We start from the raw sequence: 20,782 nt of genomic DNA, 5'->3' as shown, positions 1-20,782 counted from the left end.
TGTAATTATTATCTATAGTTGTTAATTAACTCTTTTAATCTTAACCTTCTTTTAGTTTAATCTTATCTCTGTTTCCTTATGCAACCTTGGGCCCTGGAGAAGTTTTATTTTTGTTTTGTGTGATAATTACTATATCGTCATGAAACGCATAAAAATGAAAGGGATAATTGTGCCATCGAGTTTTTGAATTACTCATTATTGATACTTATCCAATTAGTTAAGAACGTATAAATCATAGTAATAGGGAGGAACTATCAAAAACAAAACTGTTACCACTCAAAATTCAATTTGGAAACAGTTGTTTTGATAGCTTTTGTAGTCACTCTCACTCAGAATTATTCGTTTATGACTAATTATTGAGATCCTTTCTCATTAACTTAGCTTAAATTTTTTTAAATATATTAAAGTGCAATAGGCATGGTTCAAAATCATAGCTCTAATTATAATTAAATCCTAATTAACTAATCTGAATTCGAAATTATTAAATGCATAAATTAAAAACATAATTGCATAGTTCAAAACTCTAATTTCATAGTTATTATTATTATGATGCAAGGGTTGTTTAATCTTTAACTCTTTATTATATTGTGTATTTATATTCCTCTTTGAATGATTGTTACACAAATACTTCACAATGTAACCCTAAAAGTATTCGCCCACTCCTTTTCGTTTCTCTCTCAACCTCGTTTATCTTTTGCAAAGTTATCAGTAACATCACTCTCATTCTCCTCTTTGAGCTTTTTACAAAGCTCGAACTTTAGATGCACTTCATTGATTAGTAGCTCGTGAGCGCCTTGATAAAGAAGTTCATGGAAAATCTCAATCCCTCATGCCTCGATACCAAACCAAATATCGACTGACCTTCCGTCGGAGATTGCGGCACCACCTGTTTCCTATCAACGATTATAAGTCTACGTTTTAAACTAACAACGAGTGAAGAGTAACGTACAAATTGGAATAACTCTTCTTCTTTGTTTAAGAAGACTCTCCACGTATAATCCGAGGATTGAAAGAACAACTAAATCCCCCCTTTTAGCACTTATTTCTTCACACCTCTCTCATTATTTCTCTTTCAAATTCATATTTTCTTACTATGAAGTTTGAAAAAAAAAATCAAGAAACTTACATTTTTATTTATTTTATGTTTAATAAAACTTATGATGTTATTCATATTACTTCTAAGTTTTTAATTATATAAATTATATATATATATATATATATATATATATATATATATATTTCGAACCTTTTATTCAATTTTCCTTACGTTTTTTCATCTTATTTCTTTATTTTTAAAAAAATCATGTTTTTTTAAATTGGCATTCTATAAAAAAAAAAAAAAAATTCAAATAAATCCGTTAATATAACCTTAAAATTAATTATTTGAAAATCTATACGAAAATATGAAATACCGGATAGGGTTGAGCTTTTAATGGATCCATAAATTTTGCAACCCATAAAAAGTTGAAATAAAACCTTCCATCCCATAAAAAGTTAAAAATTATTTTTATGAAAAATGTAATAAATAGATGTTAAATAGTTACGGGTTCCAAATTTTCAAAGATATAGGACGGTTAATGCATATATACCTTGTTTAGGGATGCTGATTATCTGAATACCTCAAACTTTAAATCATTACAGAAATACCTGTTTTGTCACATATGAATTTTCGGAATTTTAATGAAACTGTAAACAACTAATAAAATGTTAAATAAAATTGTAATTAGTAAACGAATTCAGTCTAATAAAATAGAAAAACAAGGAAAAATACAATAAAAATTATATATTTGTAGAAAAAATGATGCACTCTCGGAATAAGAATGAGAAGTTAGGTATTCCTAATATAATTTTAAAAAAATAGTGGGACAGGCTATTTTTTATTTATATAAAAGAATATAAAATATAGATAGACTAACATGTCAAATTCCATAAAATCAAAGGTAGACACGACTAAATAAGCCTTAATCAAAATCCTTCCTCTTTTTTTTTTTTTTTTCATATTACCAGATGGAAAGCTACAATATATAAATATGAAAAAGGAGGAAAAGTTGAGCTTACATCTTTTTCAATAATATTATGTAAAAATATTTCTTTGCTGGAACTCAGTGGCGAATATTTTTATTGGTTTATAATGGTGTGATGTTGCTCCAATTATCTGGCAAGAAAAAAAAAATAGAAAAAGGAGAGCTTGTGAATCAATAATTATGAAAATTTTAAAACCGCGTAGGCAGAGATAAAGTTGTATGGGAAAGTGGTGTTTAGGTCCTACTTACACAACACATCTTTCCGACTTTTATTGCCATCTTATCCCTTTTCTTGTTAATGTCTAATTTGTTGGTGATCATCAAAACGTTACTAAATCATATAAACATGTAATCATAACAATTTTCTAAGTAACTAAATCATTAAAAGTTTGTTAGTTATTAAATAACTAATTTTTTGTTAATTGTAAGTAAATATGTCATCACGTGGACAATCCAAGCAATTCATATACACCGTTTTTGTACATTATGTAAATTTGACCATGTTAATAAAAAAAAAACATGATAAAAATTTGTCAAAAAAAAGCATGATATTGTTTAATTACAATTACCAAAAAATTGACTATATAACAATTCATGCTATATATCTAGAGAATTCTAATAATAATCAGTATTTTTTTACTATGCTTGACTTGAAGGGTTCTACTTCTCCTCGTTTTTATTATGAGAATACTTCATTTTGTAAAATTAATAAAAAAAAAAAATTTATTTTCCGGTGACACAGAAAAATATATAATTTATTGTGATTTTACGGGCAATATTATCCGCATATTTAGCTCGCAAGAGCAAAATTTTTAAAAGCCAGATGTTTAAAAGAGTATCGTCTCATTTGAGTTAGCTAGGTAATTTCCCTTTTCCTTGTACCCTACAAGTGCGATGATCTAGGATTTGAGTATGACTTTATTAATATTCATCTCTCTCTCTCTCTCTCTCTCTCTCTCTCTCTCTCTCTCTCTCTCTCTCTCTCTCTATGTTAAAAAGTCAACCATAATACTAGTATTGCTAGCTAGCCACTTCTTCCACAAAATTAAGAACATGTGGATATAAATGACATCTAGATCAATCTTTATGTTCATTATTGGCTGGATAATCATTCGATCTCGATGTTGCATTTTAATGCCATCTAAGCATGATGTTTTGGTCAACGATTCGGTATCTTTGTCAAATCCATGATAAACGGTCGAAAGTTCATTTATGGAAGACTTTGTAGTTATTATTACTAGTAAATCCTCGAAAACATCGTGGGCATATGTACAAATGATTCTTCAAAATTGACATTCTATATATGCTAATGCGTCAAAGGTCAAGACAGAAAACCAAACACACTAACATAACTTCACATAATGTTTTGTTCTGCTCATTATTTTTTAACAAAGTGGGATGTGCGTAAAAACGTTTTGATCCTGAAAAAAAGGTTTTGATTTGTTGAAATTACTAGTCCGGTATGAGTTACGTGTTTTTTTAGATTGAAAAAGTTATTCCTGGGTGTCCTATATCAAAATATTAGGACAATGTGGCTATCTAAGCATTTTTTTTAATTCGAGTTTTGTAAAATAGCTCAATTTTATAAAATTGAGACAAAATAACCCAAATTTAAAAAAACCCAAAAAATACCCCTAGACCTTCCATTCTCTCTTCTTCTCCTTATTACTCGAACACGCAACAAACTAATGATCTGGGAGCGGCGTTGCACTCGGCGTCCCGGTGGCGAGCTCGGTGACTCGGGATCAGAGACGGGATTTGAGTTTGGTGACGGAGTGTTCGGAAGCGAATCCGACGACGATCCAACCAACCCCGAGTCCGAGCCCTAGCTCCGTCGATTCGCTTGTCGGAATCTTTGCCGGAACGTGCAAGTCCACCAAAAAAAATCTCCGTCGTGGTCGTCGACGCCAACGCGATTATCATCGGCGGAGATATAGACTTCTAGGATTTCAGAGATCAAAATCTCAGTTATTCTCCAATTCGATCGCCATATCCATCGTCGGCAATTTCTGTGGTCAATATCGTCGTCGATCGTCATCACCACTACCATCGTTTTTTTTTGGTTCATCAAAGAAAATATTTTGAAAGTAAGATTAAATTTTTTTTACACTTCGTTGCTTTCTCGTTGCGTATGACTAGACTTTAACATTTATTGCCAGTTTAGGCGCGAGATGAAATATTTTGAAGACACGATTAATATATTTGAAGGTATATAGAGAAAGTGCAATGGATTAAAATTTTGGACACTTTGATTAATTATTTTGAGAATAATTAAAGGTATATTAGTATTTTTACATTATAAGTGGCTAGAAAGACACTAACTTATAAAATTTTGGCTATCTTGCTAAACACTTATTTTGAATTGGCTATTTTGTACAAAAATTCCTTTTTTTAAGGACAATGTACATAAATAAATAAAGCTCCATTGCTGAATTAATCATCAAAATGTTTTTTTTTTTAAAGCGCCACATTATTTGGCTAGTTTTACTAGAAGCCCACTAAATTTATTTATTTTAAATATATTGGAGTAAATAATATTTTTCTTCAAAATCGGGCCTAGTAGAGGGAGAAGGCCTTGGGCCATTGCCCCACTCGCTCCACCCTTGGGCCGGGCTTGCTTAGAAACACATGTTGGTTTGGGTGCTTAATTGCGCCAGATTTAGTTCTTTGAGTATTTTGCGCCAAGTATTATTATTTGAGAGATTCGCTTCCGATTTTATCGAATTCGAATCAATGTGTGGTGATCTTTTTTGATACCCTAGTAAGTAAGGCATCATATTTAGAGTTTGGTTCCTATAAAAGAGATAGTTTACTCTTAGGAGCCTTTTTGCGCAATCTGCGTTTTTGAGAGTATATGAGTAAAAACTTGTTATGTAATTGTGAATGCGACTGCATCTATCTTGTTCATTACCACTTATTTGTGAGTAATGTAGGTTGGGTATGTATCGCGTGACACTGTAAAGATCGCGTACTGTTATAACGTAAATCAAACACTTTGTTAGTGATTTGAGTGGAGGTAAGAGAAACTTAGAATTGGAGGCTGAGTTGAAATTCACGAGTAGGCTTATAAAAAGATAATAGAAGATTGATCATTCGGCTAACACTATTGTGTATAATTTTTATTATTGACTAATGGATTTTTTTTCCACTACTATTTTTTCAGACATATGCATTTTTAGCCGAATTGGGTTACCAATATTGCTGTGTTATTTACTTTCATGAATTTATTGTGCATCGATTAGGTATCATTCACATTGTCATATATATTATATATTGTTCCTGCAGATAACAATAACTTATTCACACTTCTCAAACTAACACTACTCAAATCATTTTCACAATGAAGCTATACAACTCAAAGCTGAATGGATTAAATTCCGTATAAGTTTGTTTTAAACTTCGATTACAATCCACATAAATTAGTTGAAAACATACATGTGAACCGTAACGTCGTTTAGCGGCAAACAATACTGCTCGAATTTTTTTTTTTTCATCGCTTAATCATTAATAGGTGAAACAAAAACAATGATTAAGTGAAGAAAAACGTGCACAAAATCGGCGATATTTTTTAGTAGAGACGGCCTCTACAAGTAGCAGCACCGCAACAGCAAAACAACTTCTTAATCTCTCCATCAGAACCGACAACGCTGTCGAGTTCGTAGCCATAATCGTACGAAAGTTCCTGTAAACAAACAAACAAACAACTATCACAAATCTAGACTTTCAGAGCCGTTGATCGACATGAAAAGTACATATACAATGTTAAATTTTCGTCGAAGAAACTAGGTTTTTTTTTTTTTTTTTTTTTTTTACCTGCAGCGGAATTATTGTGTCTGCAGCGACAAAAACTATCCGCGCAAGAGTGAGGTCATGGTGAGAGCTCAAAACACACTGTACAAAGAGATTTGGTTCGCAACTATGATTGATAAACCTCGCAACGTTCCCTTTTGTGCCACAGTCATAGCAAAATTCGGGTGCAGCTTCCACAGCATGGTTCCCGGGAAGAGCCACGTCACCAAGTCGTCTCTGCAGTATTTATAAGAAAAAAAGACAGAAATAATTATCTACCCTTAACATGAGCTTAAATCAGTGGTGGCCGGCAATAGATATAATATAACTTTTATATAAATATATAATTATAATTGTAAAAAATATACATTGAAAAGAAGAATTTGTTGCAACTAATCAATTCTCTACCTTCTTTTTAGATTCTAACAAAAGTTTCATTTTATTAAGAAAATAGCTCACCAAGCTGAAGTAAATTGATATAACTAAATAGTTAATTTAATTTAATTTGGTTTGACCGAAGTAAATTGAATTAACTGTTTATAGTTAATTCAATTTACTTCAGTCTAATGAACTATTTTCTTAATAAAATAAAATTTTGACTATTTTTTAAAAATAGGTCGGGCTACTGAGTTACTGACCTAATTGTCCCTATTTAAAATGTCTCGATATACATCATTATATAAATATTGAGTTTGTGTTAAATAGTTTAGAATTTCGTACTAGTTAAGTTGTAGAAGTTCTAATACTTTTTTTTTCCATTTAAAGAACAAAAATTTAGGTAAATAGCCAACTAAAATGTTTGGAATTGATATATAGCCAACGTTTCGTAAATCTTAGGTAAATAACTATAAGATGACGTGGCCTAATAAATGGAAGTGACTATTTACTTAAAATTTACGTGTTTAAATATATGAAAACTGATATTTACCTAAGATTTACGAAACGTGGCTATTTAGTAATGTCAAACTGTAAATGTGACTATTTACCTAGTAGACCTGTAAAGAATGAACCATTGATCGCATTTTCTTCATTTGAAACATAAAATAACTTGCTTGCACTATTTTGAATTTCATAAACAAACTACTAAGTAAATTATTGAGCAATAGTCTTTAGAGCAATTGTCTTTAGAGCAATGGTGGTCTTACCTCTCGGACCCCAATCCCGTTGATAGTTTGCAAACAGTCGATTTCAAATATGTATTCGTTGCCCGTTGTATGTTCGAGGTCTTCGGTCTTCCTAAGGACACCAATGTATTCACACACCGGCGCGCCTGACGGAATATAGTCCCATGACCGGACAGCCCAACCTTTATCAATAGTCTTGTATGTCTGCCCAGAACAATTTGACGTTAATGTTAATATTCTCATGTAAAAGGATTATTATAGTCGCACGGTCTCGGGATCAAAGAAAATATGTTCATATATTTTAACAAATAATGAGAAAGTTACATTACCTCGAGTCTGTATTTTAGTCCCCGCTGAGATGTACGGTTTACGCATTCAGGTCCACAGCCACAATTTGGGCCACATTCGAAAACAATGTCCTTTGGCTCAATCAGCCTAACAAAATTAAGAATCACACACATGGTTTAATCCTTTTCTCTCACATTTTTTATCCTCCATTCACTATATTTTCCATGCGTCGTTTAGATTCAAGAAAATTCGAGGGAAATAAAATTTTGGGGGATAATGTACAACTAAAACGACGATTTCACTTTCCTAGAAAATTCAAGTGGAAAATGAAAATCCAAGCAGATTTCATTTTTTTTTTCAACTTTTCATTATCCATCATAAGATTCGGGTTCCAAACACAGCCTTGGTATTCGATTGAAACTCGAAAGTATTACCTGCCACCATCTCGAACCACATACGGAAAATCCGAGGAATTAAGTTTGGCGCAATAGCAAGTCTCTGGATCGACACACCTTCCTTTGCATTTGCATCCCTTAGCATTTGGTGGGATTTTAATGTTACTCGCAACCTCGGTAGAAATTATGTACGTAAAACCTACAATCATATCAAATGAAAAAAAAAATTCAAAAACCAAGAATCATAACAGGTGACATTTTAGAGACAACTTAACCGAACTCTCTCACCTTCTGGTCCTATTGCTGGATCATCAATGACATTAGTAACAACGACGGGTACTTTTTCGAGACCATTACTAAGGTCCTCGCAGACCAACCTTTTAAAAATAACCAAAATGTCCATCAGGATAAATGAATTATCATACATACATCAAGTGAAAGCTGATTTAATCGAAAAAATTACCCGGGGACTTTGGACTGAGCTTTTGGGCCTTTCCCACGCACAAAGCAAACCTAAATACCACATCAAGTATATTACCATACTATGGAAACCGTGTCTGCATTTCCTGATTCCTTAGATTAAGATTAAGAAAAGGGGTTACCTCATTTGTGACGAGATTAGGTTGTCCCGGAAGTCGCTTCAACTTGTATTTGAACACCGTAAACCCAGCAATGCCTTTCTCCGGCCAATTATCAATCACCTATGAGCGAAGGGAAATATAATGAAGAATTTTAGCCGCTAAGTAACTTAAAAAGGAAATATGTTTTTCCAAGTTCTAGAAAGCAATGCTAAAACACTAAAAAAAAAATAAAACTTCCACTTCAAGAAACCTTTAAACGTCAATATCTATAAGAGGTTCAGGCAATGAGGAGATTTCAAGTTTTTCAGCCTTGCCCAATATTACAATATCTTAGATCAAGTTATAGTTTACCTTGTACAAGCCATCATATGTATAAACCCTTTTGGTGTAGCTATTTTCATAGTTGTGGCCACGAATTACTCTAACAGGTGTGCCGCTCTCGATGCAATTCTACAAAAAGGATAACAAAAAAAAAAAGAAAAAAAGATCAGATTATACAATCAACAAAAAAAAAAAAAAAAAAAAAAAAAAAAAAAAAAAAATCTTAAAACGATATCTTGCTGTATAAGCCAATGAAGATCGAATAATGTATGAGTGACGATTGAAAGAAGCAATAGACATCAACACCTAAAAGACAAACCTTTAGAGCCAAGTTACCGCTTCTCATTTTTTGGTCTTTAATTTGAACCTTGTTACCAAGTAAGTTGTTCCCACCTTGACCGGTATAGATAATTTCTTCAAAATTATCGACATCATCTTGGTATTGGCCAGATAACACGATTGCCGTTGCAATCGGATATGTATAGCCATCGTGTAAGTTTTCTTTCCCCTGCAATGCACAAAGGTTAAAAAACTCAGATAGTATACATAGTATACTATTGTTAAGCAAATTGAAACCAAATATGCCAATAAGTATGTTTGGGAATCTTGAAGTTTGGATAGAAGTTACTTCGGATTTTCACTTCATCGAATTCTATCAGCTCACGGGTATTTGCACTCTTCATTTTAATAACCAAAGCTCAGCTTTATCGAATGTCGATTAAGTATACCTTTAAAAGAAAATCTAACGTAGAACAAAAAATAAATCCTAGACACTTTAATGGGTTTATTTCATTTTCTTTTCCTGAAAGGATTGTTTCATGGAAGTTGATATATATACTTTTATAGAAACATTGGGGTGACCTTAATTTTCATGATAAAAACCACCAAACAGGTATTGGTAATGAATGTCAAGTTTATTATTCGCACCTTTTTTGTATTTTTGTTAGAAATGCAGTCAATTCCACTTAACCAGTGAGTGTGCATTCCTACAGCCACCATTTCGGTCCGAGAAAAAAACTCAAACCCAACCTTGATGCCTGTGTATTAAATAAAATAATAAATAAAAAAGTCGAATCAATGAATGATAACAAAAGTCCCGAATTCAAACCTGGAACAGAGCCCAAAATTCTTTCAGGATTTAGAAGCTCATTATCTCTTCTCATCTGCCATGAACACAATCCAAAAGGGGAAAAAAATGAAATCACTTAAAAAGCTTACCAAAAAAGAAAAAAAAAATTATATCAAAGTGTTAACAGACAATCATAATTGACATGATATCACACCTTTTCCATGGCCTTAAGATCGGGCCGTCTCGATTTCCTTTTACACACTCCATCACCAGCCTCAATTTCCTGAAAAGAAAAAAAAAAGATTTGCATTATTGGATGAAATAAAAAAAAATTACCATAAAAAAGAATGCTGTCAAGATAAAGAAGAACAGACCTGAGGCTTATTGTTGACTCTATAATCCTCTTCCTTGGCGAAACGGAGGTAATGCGTGTTGAAGAGTCTGATCGTTTCTTTGACTCTCCGAGCCAAATCAGCTTCGTTCCGATCAACCAGAGGAGTGACTTCAGTCTCCGATTCCGTTACGGTCGACCCACTCGGCTCAGCCTCTGCGTCCTTTGAATCACTCGGCTCAGCCTCTGCGTCCTTTGACTCACTTGGCTCGACCTCAGTCTCGGTCACTGTGTCCTTTAACTTTATCGGTTCTGTCTTCTTCTGGTTCTTCCTCTCATACTTCCTCTTCTTCGCCGGAGGAGGAGGTTCTTCCTTGCATTTCTCGACGCCGACGCCGTAAAACGGCCTCTTGTCCGCCGGAATCTCTCTGAGCCTCGCGCTGACTCTCCGCATTTGGATCGATTCGAGCGGTTTAGGGATTTAGGGCTTGAAAACCAGCTCAGAAAGTCGAGAGAGAGAGAGAGAGAGAGCCGTAGTTGGGAAGGAAATGAACCAACGGTCGAGCTGAGGAAGACGAAGCAGACACAGCACTGTTTTTAGGGTTTTTGTTTTCAAATATTTCTCTGATTTGATTTTTTATTGGACTTTTTTTATAATAAATTTAAAAACGAAGGGAATGAATGAGTTTGTAAGTTTAAAAAGACGCCATCGAGCGGGAAAGTCGAACCTTACTTTCTCGGGAGCCGAGCCGAGCCGAATTGAGTTGAGTGAGAGAGAGAAAGAGACTCTCAGACACCGTTTCGTTTCTCTTACTAATTTTTGAATTAATTACATTAACACTCGATGATTCACTTTCCCTTCCCAAAAACAGAAAAACAAAAAATACCTTTTATTTCTTCTTAATTTTCTTCTATTTTAGACAATTAATATAAGCAAATGCTGATCGGCTCTAGCGTTGAGATTTGAGAACATTAATTAAAAAAACAACGGGTAAATCACATATTTCCTCCTCCATCAAATATCCCACTTTGCTTTCTATTATTTCAAGGGAAAATGCCGCAAATATATTTTGTGTTTTAGTAAAATATCGAGTTTAACATTTAATTTTCAAAAATATCGAGTTCATACCATCTGTTTAATTAAAATATCGAAATTATATAGAGAAAATATCAACAGTATCTCATGTGTTTAATCTAAATGCGAGATTTATCATTTCGATTTCTAGAAATATCAGAAATACCCCTTCAATTTAATATAAATGACATATACATTCCCTAAAAAATGTTATATTACAAATATCACCGTTTTTCGTTTATTTTTTACACAAAAAAAAAAATTGAACTCCCAAAAATACCCTTAATGAAATGATTTTTTTTTATTTTATTTTCTATTGTATATACAAAAAAAAAATTTAAAAATTTCTTTATAAAAAGTTAAGGATTTTTTTATAAAGAGAGATTTTGATTTTTTTTTTTAATAAAATAGTAAATAAATATTTATTCTATTAAGGGTATTTTGGGGAGTTCAAATTATTTTTTTGTAAAAAATAAACGAAAAATGGTGATATTTGTAATATAACATTTTTTAAGGGAGATATATGTCATTTATATTAAACTGAAGGAATATATCTGATATTCCTAGAAATCGAAGGGATAAATTTCGCATTTCGTTTAAATACAAGAGATACTCTTGATATTTTCTCAATTATATATTGAAATAGATAATAGTGTCACGAATCTTTTTTTATTAATTTTTATTTACTTTTAATTGACGTTAACTATTATATATATATATATATATATATATATATATATATATAAACACCAAGTATCTTTATTTATTCGTGTCATATATGTAATTTATTTAAAAACTAAAAAATAAACATTAGGTCTCTTAATCATAAAAAGAACACATAAGAGACAAATGAGTAAAAATCGACAGTTGATAGTCATTAAAATCACAGATTCGAACAGATAATTCATGATTCATAATTACAATTCGAACAAGGAATGAAATCATCTCTTGAGAGATATGAGTTTTATTATTTAATTTCAATTTAAGAATATTTTTATTTCAAAATTTGGAATTCGAAGTTAGTGTACTGGTTTGGATTTGATTCGGTTTTTTTTATTATATAAAAGTTAATATCAATGAAAAGGAGATTTGTGACAGTATTATTTATTTCAAGATATAATTTCGTCAGTTTAGTTAAACAAATGGTGTGAACTCGACAGTTTTGAAAACCAAAAATTAAACTCGACATTTCACTAAAAACACATGATATATATGTGTTATTTTCTCTTATTTCAAATGTCTTATTTTTCTTTTAAGTAGAATTTTCTAAAAATTAATCGAAAATCAATTACATTCATAAATGGACTAACTTGTTAGGAATTTGAATTTAATGTCACATCATCAAATAAAAGATCCTTTATCAGTTTTAGATATTATAAGAAAAAATGATTTTTGGTTATTTGATCAATTATTTATAGAATATTAATAAATTGCATAGCAAGTTTTGAAACGAATGAAACCGCATAACTATTTCTTTTATTGCTAAATAGGTAATATATATATATATATATATATATATATATATATATATATATATATATTGCATAAACATAACTTAATTTCTAATGAATAACCAATTTTTCTAAGTACGGGTTAACTATGTAGCTCATATTAGGCATCTTTTTTAAAATAATAGCTCAATTATGAGTTTAATTTGGTAAATAACTCAAACTCAAACTCAAACTCAACAATATAATATACCAATTATATTATTCTACAACAATGTCTTCATCGTCTCCAACCCTAACAACTCCGTCAAATCAAAATATGCGACTCCAAAGCTCGGAGATTGTCTATCTCGACCTTGAAGACTTGAAGGACATCAAGATTAACTCCGACGCCGTCGAGTTCGGTTCTGCCATTGTATGGAAGCTTGAAACCATAGGCTTCACGAACCTCTTACTCCAAACCCACGCGCGAGCTCGACCTGACTCGCCAGAGCAAAATAGATCCTTTTTCGCTGCCAAGAAGCCCGAATTCGTGATCTTCGCTGGAGACAGAGCAACAATCAAATTAACTCACGCATAGTTAATACGATTAACTTTCACCGTTAATCCGATTAACTATCACAGTTAATACGCAAAACTGGACTTGCGACATTCGAACGGCCGGATTGGCACAACCGCGGGACTCTTCGATGTTTGAAATCAGTTTTGGAAGAGGTTCATCACATTTAATCTGATTAGCTGTCGCCGAACTGGACTTGCAGAAGCGAACGAGTCAAGGAACACAGATCCATCCATGGCGGCTCCGCCTCGGACACTCTTCATCGGCGTCGAGCACAATCAGAGACGATGTATGGTCGTCCCTCTGTCCATCATCTGCGTTTTGGTCGAAACCCTAGCCGGTGACTTGAAGATCTTCGATTTTGGACTCCCCGCTCGATCGGAGCAGCTCCGGCAAGATGGACTTATTCACACCAGTCATGGGACCCCTGCTTACGTGGCGCAGAGGTTCTCTACCGGAAAGGATACTACGACGCTAAAGCTGACTAGTGACAGAGAAAGTGTGTGTGTGTGTGTGTGAGAGAGAGAGAGAGAGAGACGATGGAAATGTTGGACTGAGAATGTAAAAAAGGTAATTTTAGAATCCAAAATAGTGTGGGCCATTCTCTTAAAAAAAATAAATAGTTTGACTATTATTTTAATTTTCTACGTTTAAAATGATTAGTTAGTTATAAATCTCTCTTTTTAATAACTAGCTTAAAACTGGATAACATATTTTCAAATTGGATATTGGTCCAAAAATTCAATTTTTTTTTATCTAGTTATGAAAATGGAGCAAAATCGAACTATCATTTTCAGCCTTATTATAAAGTCTCACATTACTAAACTATTTAGGATTAACTGAAATATTAATTTTAAATTATTAAAACTAAAAATAAGTTAGATAATTTAATAAAAAAAAATAACAACTAATAAATTAGAATACACATAAGGTAATTTTATCATGAGATTAATCATCAATCTGTATACCACAAACTCAAATTAACTATTAATGGAGAAGATTTAATTAGATTTGATTGATGTTATTATTTTTTTTTCATCTAGACTCGAGATAATTACTAAAGCTCAATCATTCAAATTTTTTTTTTTTATTGGAATTGATATTAACTAAAAAATAAACTACCAAGATTCTTATTGTGTTAGTGCTTTTGTTTCCATTTAACATAAAGTTTTTTTGTTCGTAAGAAAAATATTAAAGATTCTTATTATAGTTTCCTATTTTGATTTGACTTATTCTATTAATTCTTACTTTCTTAATTTAGTCTTATGCTTATATATGTTTAAATACGCAAGGATTACTTACCTTAAATCCAATAAAATTAGAATTAAGACTGAAATTACTAGATGTCGTGTTAGACGATTGTTCACCTTAGTTGTTGTGACTACTGGTTGAACAACTGAATAATTTTTAACAGGATTAATTAAATCAACTATCAATCAAACAATACCTGAAAGCAGTAAAGAACACAATGAATTAGTAATCTTGTTCGGTGAAATACGCCTACTCAGGGGGACTGCTACGTCCGGGGTGAAAAACAATCCACTAACTCAAAATAGTCAAAATGTATAGGAATATTAAGTTTGACAAAACTCCCTTCCGCAAACACCTTCGTCTTTGAATTTTCTTTGATGGATTCTTGCAATATGAGCTCCCCTAAAATCTGAGACTCCTTCTCACCTTCACATAATCCTCTCCCGAAGATTGACAAGCATGTCAATGCAAAAACCACGCTCTCACAGAAGTTGCAAGATTCTTTGAGTTCGTTGTCGATGAAGATCTACAGAGTAGAGAGACGAACACAAAGATATGGATGCGTCTATAAGAAAAGTAAAGTGATCGCAAGAAACTCTAAGTGGATTTTATATGCACTTTCTAATCTTTCGCGAAAAACAAGTAAGTCGGATCTTCCAAATCTGATCTTATATGTCCACTAAAGTCGGAACTAAACACAATATTTAGTTTCCTTTTACGCACGAGAGAACAAAGACGTAAATACCCCGATTATTTAAGTAGCTTGAGCAACTCTTTGAAGTTTTGACTTGAACAACTGTTATATTTTGTTTTACCGAACATAAAACTATACCACAGAGGATCCAACAAAGACAAACTATATTTTCTTTCGACCGCTTACGAAACAAGTTCTACAAGCCCCATAAAATTTATTTTGCCTTTTGAGATTAATATATCATATAAAATAAATTAGATGTCTTCCTTGTTGTACTATTTTGATATTTATAAATAATATTATGGACAACTATAATTTTGACAAAAAAAATAATTGCTTTTATATAAAACTTGTTGTGTGTAACTATATTTTGTGAAATTTGAAATTACTTCACGTGATTAAGATAACTGTTAAGCTAGCATGTGGAATAACTTGTTGAACAACTTATTTCTTTTAACAGTTTTAATCAATATGATAAACAAACCAAACAATCAAGCAAAAAGCAATAAGGACACACAGAAATTGGTAACCATGTGTGGTATAAACAACCTACTCAGAGGGACTGATACGTCCGAATCCAAACAATCCATTATAATCAATCATGATAGAAATATGAATATTAAGTTTGACAAAACTCCTTTTTCAGAACACCATCGTCTTTGACCTCTTCAATGGATATGAATCTGAGCTCCCCTCAGATTAGAGACTCCCTCTCTATGTTTCACCCAATCTTCTTTCGAAGATTATCAAACACGTCAATGCAGAACACACGCACTTGCCAATTCCGATCAAGGAATGACCAGGAAACTTGCAAGAACCAATAGCTAGTTGTCGATGAAGTTCTCCAGTGTAGATAGACTAGCTAGAGGAATAAGGCTGCATGAATTTACCTAACAAAAACCGAGAGACAACTTAATTCACTCAGAAGGAGTTTTATACTATGTCAAGTCTCAAATCTCTCGCGTATCTCACAGAATTGGAAATTAAATATCTGATAATATATATCCAATATATTTTAAACTGAGAAACATGAAGTTTTCAGTTTTGGTCGCGCGAGAGAACATCGTAGAACAAGTAACTCGGGTCTTGAACATTTTCTTGTAGATTCACTCGAACAACTTTAACATAAAATTGTTTTGCCGAACAAACCATGTCACGCAGGAACTAACAAAATTGAATTATTATTTTTAATTTTAACATTTATATTTATATTGTAAAGTTAAAAGAGATAAAAACAAATGTCTGCCATGGGCACGGGTCAAGAACTATTTTGTATATTAAAAAAAAAAACAAGAAATAAGAATGCAACCACTTTATAGTTATACGCAAACACGCATAGTTGAATGAGTGGATATGGTGTATACGTCGTGTATCTCCAAAACGAATATGCTATACTATATATTATTAATTAAAAAAAAGAAAGTCAATTAGAACTTGTATCCCAAATGGGTTTGAGTTGTATATTATACATATATACCATTACTGCACCACTTATATTGGTTTTGAGTCAATCCCAATTAAAAATATCACTCGATTAAATTGAAGAAAGCATTATACGAATATTTCCTAATTCTCGTTAAAGAAAGCGTGTGTAGCGACTGAAATTGTAAAGTCCTCGGCGATACATATTTTGAATGATTAGCCGTTAAGCACCACCGTTATAGAATAGATTGACAACATACATATCATTTTTCATGCATATAAACAAAATGTATATATAGTTGTAATATATATTTATATAGCAACTTCTGTTATTTCAGGTGAAAAGTTTACCCGGTCGGCAAAATTATATAAATAATGAATAAAAAATATCAAAGAATTTGCTGACAAAATCTATATAAAATAAAATCTCATTATAAATAACTCAAAATATAGAAAAATTAACAAGACATAACTTATATACATATATCAATACCAATTTAACCGCAATTCATCCGACAATCATCAAAGATACTAAACTAACCATAATATTCATCTATAAGAAATAAACAAATGTTATAGTTAATATTTAACAAACAATAAATATTAGTGCAATTAACGATTAATAACTGGCATATATAAATTACATATATCTATTAAACAAACAATAAATATTAGTGCAATTAACGATTAATAACTGGCATATATAAATTACATATATCTATTAATAAGCCAAAATACCTAACAAGATATTTAAAGCTCAAAAAATTGCAAAATAAAATAAAAATAATCGACAATATATATATATATATATATATATATATATATATATATATATATATATATATATATACACTACAAAGGAGGTATCAAAATTCATTGGTACTATAGAATAAGATTTTCAGCAAATTTGATGAAATTTGACCTTAAAGTAAGTACATAAACTCACGAAAAAGAAATGTATTATTTATGTTACAAAGAAAAAAGCCAACAGATATTAAAAAAAAAAAATATATTAACTTAGCACGATGATAATCTCCAAAAATAAAAGTCTCCAATTAGATGAGAATTTTTTGGAAGTGTTTTGATATTGGCTTACATACATATATAACAATGAAACCGTCCTCTTAAGTTAATCCGTGATTTATTGTGGCTGCACATGCATGTGATTTTTGAGAATGATAGTAACACTAAATTTATTAATGAAAATATACAACTGGCCTTTGGTAATGTACTTCTGTGCACGTTACAATATTCTTTGATGCTATTCATGACCTATAGTTTTATATCCATTGACATTTTATCCATATATATAATCAATAAACATCATTTAAAAAATATTATATATATATATATATATATATATATATATATATATATATAAATAATATATTGTCATACAAATCTTTATCAATTCCGTTTTTTTTTTTCAACTTCGATCGGTCCAATCATTTTACTAATCCCAACCTTACAATAAACATAGATTTTCGCCTCAAATTGGGGCACTCAACATGCAAAACGAATTTATGTTTCAATATTTTTTATTAATATGTTTCAACGGTTAGAACATGCAAACTCAACGAGACTTGTTCTATTTCCCAACTCAAATTACTATACACTAAATTTATTCAACCTTTTCCGCCAGGGTGTCAAGAGGCTGCGGAATTTTTTTAATTTATTTTTTGTTGAACTTTTCTTCAGTCATCGTTTCTATATAAATAGACAACCATGAAAACTAAATACGCCACACCAATCATCAATTTGAGTACACAAATTATCAAAGAGATAGAACAAAATGGAAGCTAGAGGCTTTATCCTCATTTCAACCATACTTCTGCTCTTTACTACAAGTTTAGCTCAAACTCAGCTTCGCACTGATTTCTACAAAAACACGTGTCCAAATGTCGAATCCCTTGTCCGCGGCGCCGTCGCGAGTAAATTCAAACAGACGTTTGTGACCGCTCCCGCCACTTTGAGGCTCTTCTTCCACGACTGCATGGTTCGCGTAAGTATACGAACAATTTAATTAATTCAACATATAATCTTGATATCATTTTTCGATAATAATTGTGTCAATCAATTTGTTTAATTTTGTTTAGGGTTGTGACGCTTCGGTTATGATTCAATCGCCCACGAACAAAGCCGAGAAAGACCACCCGGACAACATTTCCCTCGCCGGAGATGGATTTGACACGGTGATCAAAGCCAAACAAGCTGTTGACAAAGACCCTAATTGCAAAAACAAGGTTTCATGCGCCGACATTCTTGCCCTAGCCACCCGAGATGTCGTCCTAGTACGTCTTATTTAAGTTTATATTATATTACGAGATGACAAAACGTTAACTTCAATTTTGATTTTTTTTTCTTTCGAATTTCTACTTATTTTGCAATTTGTTTTTATAAATGAAGACCGGAGGAAAATCTTACGCGGTGGAATTGGGGAGACGGGACGGGCGAGCATCTACGAGCGCTAGCGTCCAAAGGCGTCTTCCAGGAGCCGGCTTCAAGCTAGATCAACTTAACGCAATTTTTTCGGCTAATGGTCTTAGCCAAACAGATATGATCGCGTTATCAGGTACTTAATATAAGATCTTATTAACTATATTTTATTAGATAATGTATATTTTATGTTTTTTGTTTCCTCAGATTATTACAAACCAAAAAAATGAATATCTCAACTTTCAATTCTACCCGCAACAACAATTTTCAAACGTAATTTTTGTGTTAGCAAACACCAACTGTTGTGTATATACATAAGACATCGTCACTTATTATTTTCTTATTATCTTACCGCGTCCATGTGAATGTGCACAAGCCATAACGTGTATTATTTTAAATAATGTAATTTATGTTTTTCTTTTTCCTCAAATTTTTACAAAAAAAAAAAAAAATTAATGAATATACAACTTTGAATTCTCCCGCAACAACAGTGTTCTAGGACAACCACTTGGTATATGCATATTATTTTCTTGATTCGTTGTGTATAACAATTTCTTACCGCGTACATGTGATGTTTGAAATGTAGCGATATATATATATATATATATATATATATATATATATATAATCTTTTTTGACGTCCATCGTGACTTGTTTTGAAGACATAATTAGTGAAACCCTGGATCTTGTTTCCGATCCTATTTTCTTTTTCATTTTAAATCACTTCATAATTTTGATTTTTATTAAGCGTGAATCGTGATGATCTGCTTTAATTTATATATATATATTTTTTTCCTTTAGCTTAAACGACTTTTAACTTTTTATTTGTATTACATGATTTCGTGACAAATTTATCACAGAAAAGAGATTTTGTGACAAGTTTACGTGTTTTAGTTGATTTTGCTATAAAAGAACACCGAACTTACTAATAATTATTCCCTTTAAGTACGTATAATATTTAGTGATGGAAACCATTAATCTTAAACCCTAAGAAAGAATCTTACAAAATGATAGTCTCATCGTGACGTGCATGCATGCATGCATGATCAAAACCCTAACTTTCAACATATATGTATATATATATAGGTGCGCACACATTGGGATTCTCACACTGCGGAAAATTCTCAAAGAGAATCTACAGTTTCAACCGAACACACCCGATAGACCCGACGCTGAACCGGCAATACGCTCTCCAGCTGAGGCAGATGTGTCCGCAGAAAGTGGACCCGCGGATCGCCATCAACATGGACCCCACCACGGCCCGGACCTTCGACAACGCTTACTTCAAGAACCTCGTCCAAGGCAAAGGACTATTCACGTCCGACCAAGACCTATTCACCGACTTGCGCTCCAAGCCAACCGTCGTCCGTTTTGCCTCCAACGCCGCGGCCTTTTCCCGAGCCTTCTCTGACGCCATGACCAAGCTCGGCAGAGTCGGGGTCCTCACTGGATCCAAGGGCGAGATCCGCCGCGATTGTACTCGTCCCAATTGATATTGTTTTTTTTTTTTTTTAATGTTCTTCATCCTGAAATTTATGTAACATTCTTTTTTTTTTAAGAAATTTGATTTGCCACTGGAATTTATGGAAAATGTAAAGGGTTCTACCTTATGACACGAATAAACATTTTGTTTAAAAACAATGAGGAAGTCTCTACCTCGTTTTCCAAATAATAGGAAAGCCTGAGCTTATTGACGTTACCGGGATTCTGTTCCGTGATTGTCTGAATAGCATAAAGTTAAACCGAAAGATGATCAAAATAAACTAAAAAAAAAAAAATTAGAGCAAAAGTACGTCGTTAGTGAAGGCAGAAACGAAGCAATAAAACATAATTGTTTTAGTGTAATTATTCTCTATCACAAATCAATAGTAATTTTCTTACCAAATAGAATGAAGAAAAGTAATTTCATATGTAATTTTGTGATAGTACAACTGCATATTTAAATATTATAAATTTTGGGGTTGATTTTTAATTG

General features: G+C 32.1%; 2 protein-coding genes across 3 annotated transcripts; one reads left to right on the top strand and one right to left on the bottom strand.

The window, feature by feature from the left end:
• Nucleotides 1–5,390: 5,390 nt before the first annotated feature.
• LOC149394742 (histone-lysine N-methyltransferase, H3 lysine-9 specific SUVH4-like) lies at nucleotides 5,391–10,502 on the bottom strand. 2 transcript variants are annotated; one of them, XM_089615792.1, is made up of 15 exons: nucleotides 10,167–10,502; nucleotides 9,966–10,136; nucleotides 9,806–9,874; nucleotides 9,631–9,685; nucleotides 9,450–9,559; nucleotides 8,842–9,030; nucleotides 8,553–8,651; nucleotides 8,223–8,321; nucleotides 8,084–8,133; nucleotides 7,909–7,997; nucleotides 7,660–7,819; nucleotides 7,267–7,372; nucleotides 6,959–7,141; nucleotides 5,838–6,050; nucleotides 5,391–5,706 (listed from the first exon to the last, which is right to left on the bottom strand). In XM_089615792.1, the coding sequence occupies exons 1-15, from the start codon at nucleotides 10,374–10,376 to the stop codon at nucleotides 5,593–5,595; spliced, it is 1,917 nt and encodes a 638-aa protein (XP_089471918.1). In that variant the 5' UTR covers nucleotides 10,377–10,502; the 3' UTR covers nucleotides 5,391–5,592. The 2 variants fall into 2 exon arrangements, with proteins under 2 accessions (XP_089471918.1, XP_089471916.1); XM_089615790.1 differs by having other exon boundaries at nucleotides 9,966–10,502.
• Nucleotides 10,503–18,129: 7,627 nt separating this feature from the next.
• Nucleotides 18,130–20,501, top strand: LOC149394741 (peroxidase 16-like). The gene is made up of 4 exons (XM_089615024.1): nucleotides 18,130–18,373; nucleotides 18,468–18,662; nucleotides 18,778–18,943; nucleotides 19,894–20,501. Exons 1-4 carry the CDS (start codon nucleotides 18,164–18,166, stop codon nucleotides 20,298–20,300), a joined length of 978 nt encoding a protein of 325 aa, XP_089471150.1. The 5' UTR covers nucleotides 18,130–18,163; the 3' UTR covers nucleotides 20,301–20,501.
• Nucleotides 20,502–20,782: the final 281 nt, after the last annotated feature.

This window comes from Urtica dioica, chromosome 5 (assembly GCF_054948205.1).
Source record: "Urtica dioica subsp. dioica isolate 48M chromosome 5, U.dioica_male_clone48M_v1_H2, whole genome shotgun sequence".
Classification (NCBI taxonomy): domain Eukaryota; kingdom Viridiplantae; phylum Streptophyta; class Magnoliopsida; order Rosales; family Urticaceae; genus Urtica; species Urtica dioica.
The sequence above is the reverse complement of the archived record's forward strand: the minus strand, read 5'-3'. Positions and strand labels throughout refer to the sequence as shown.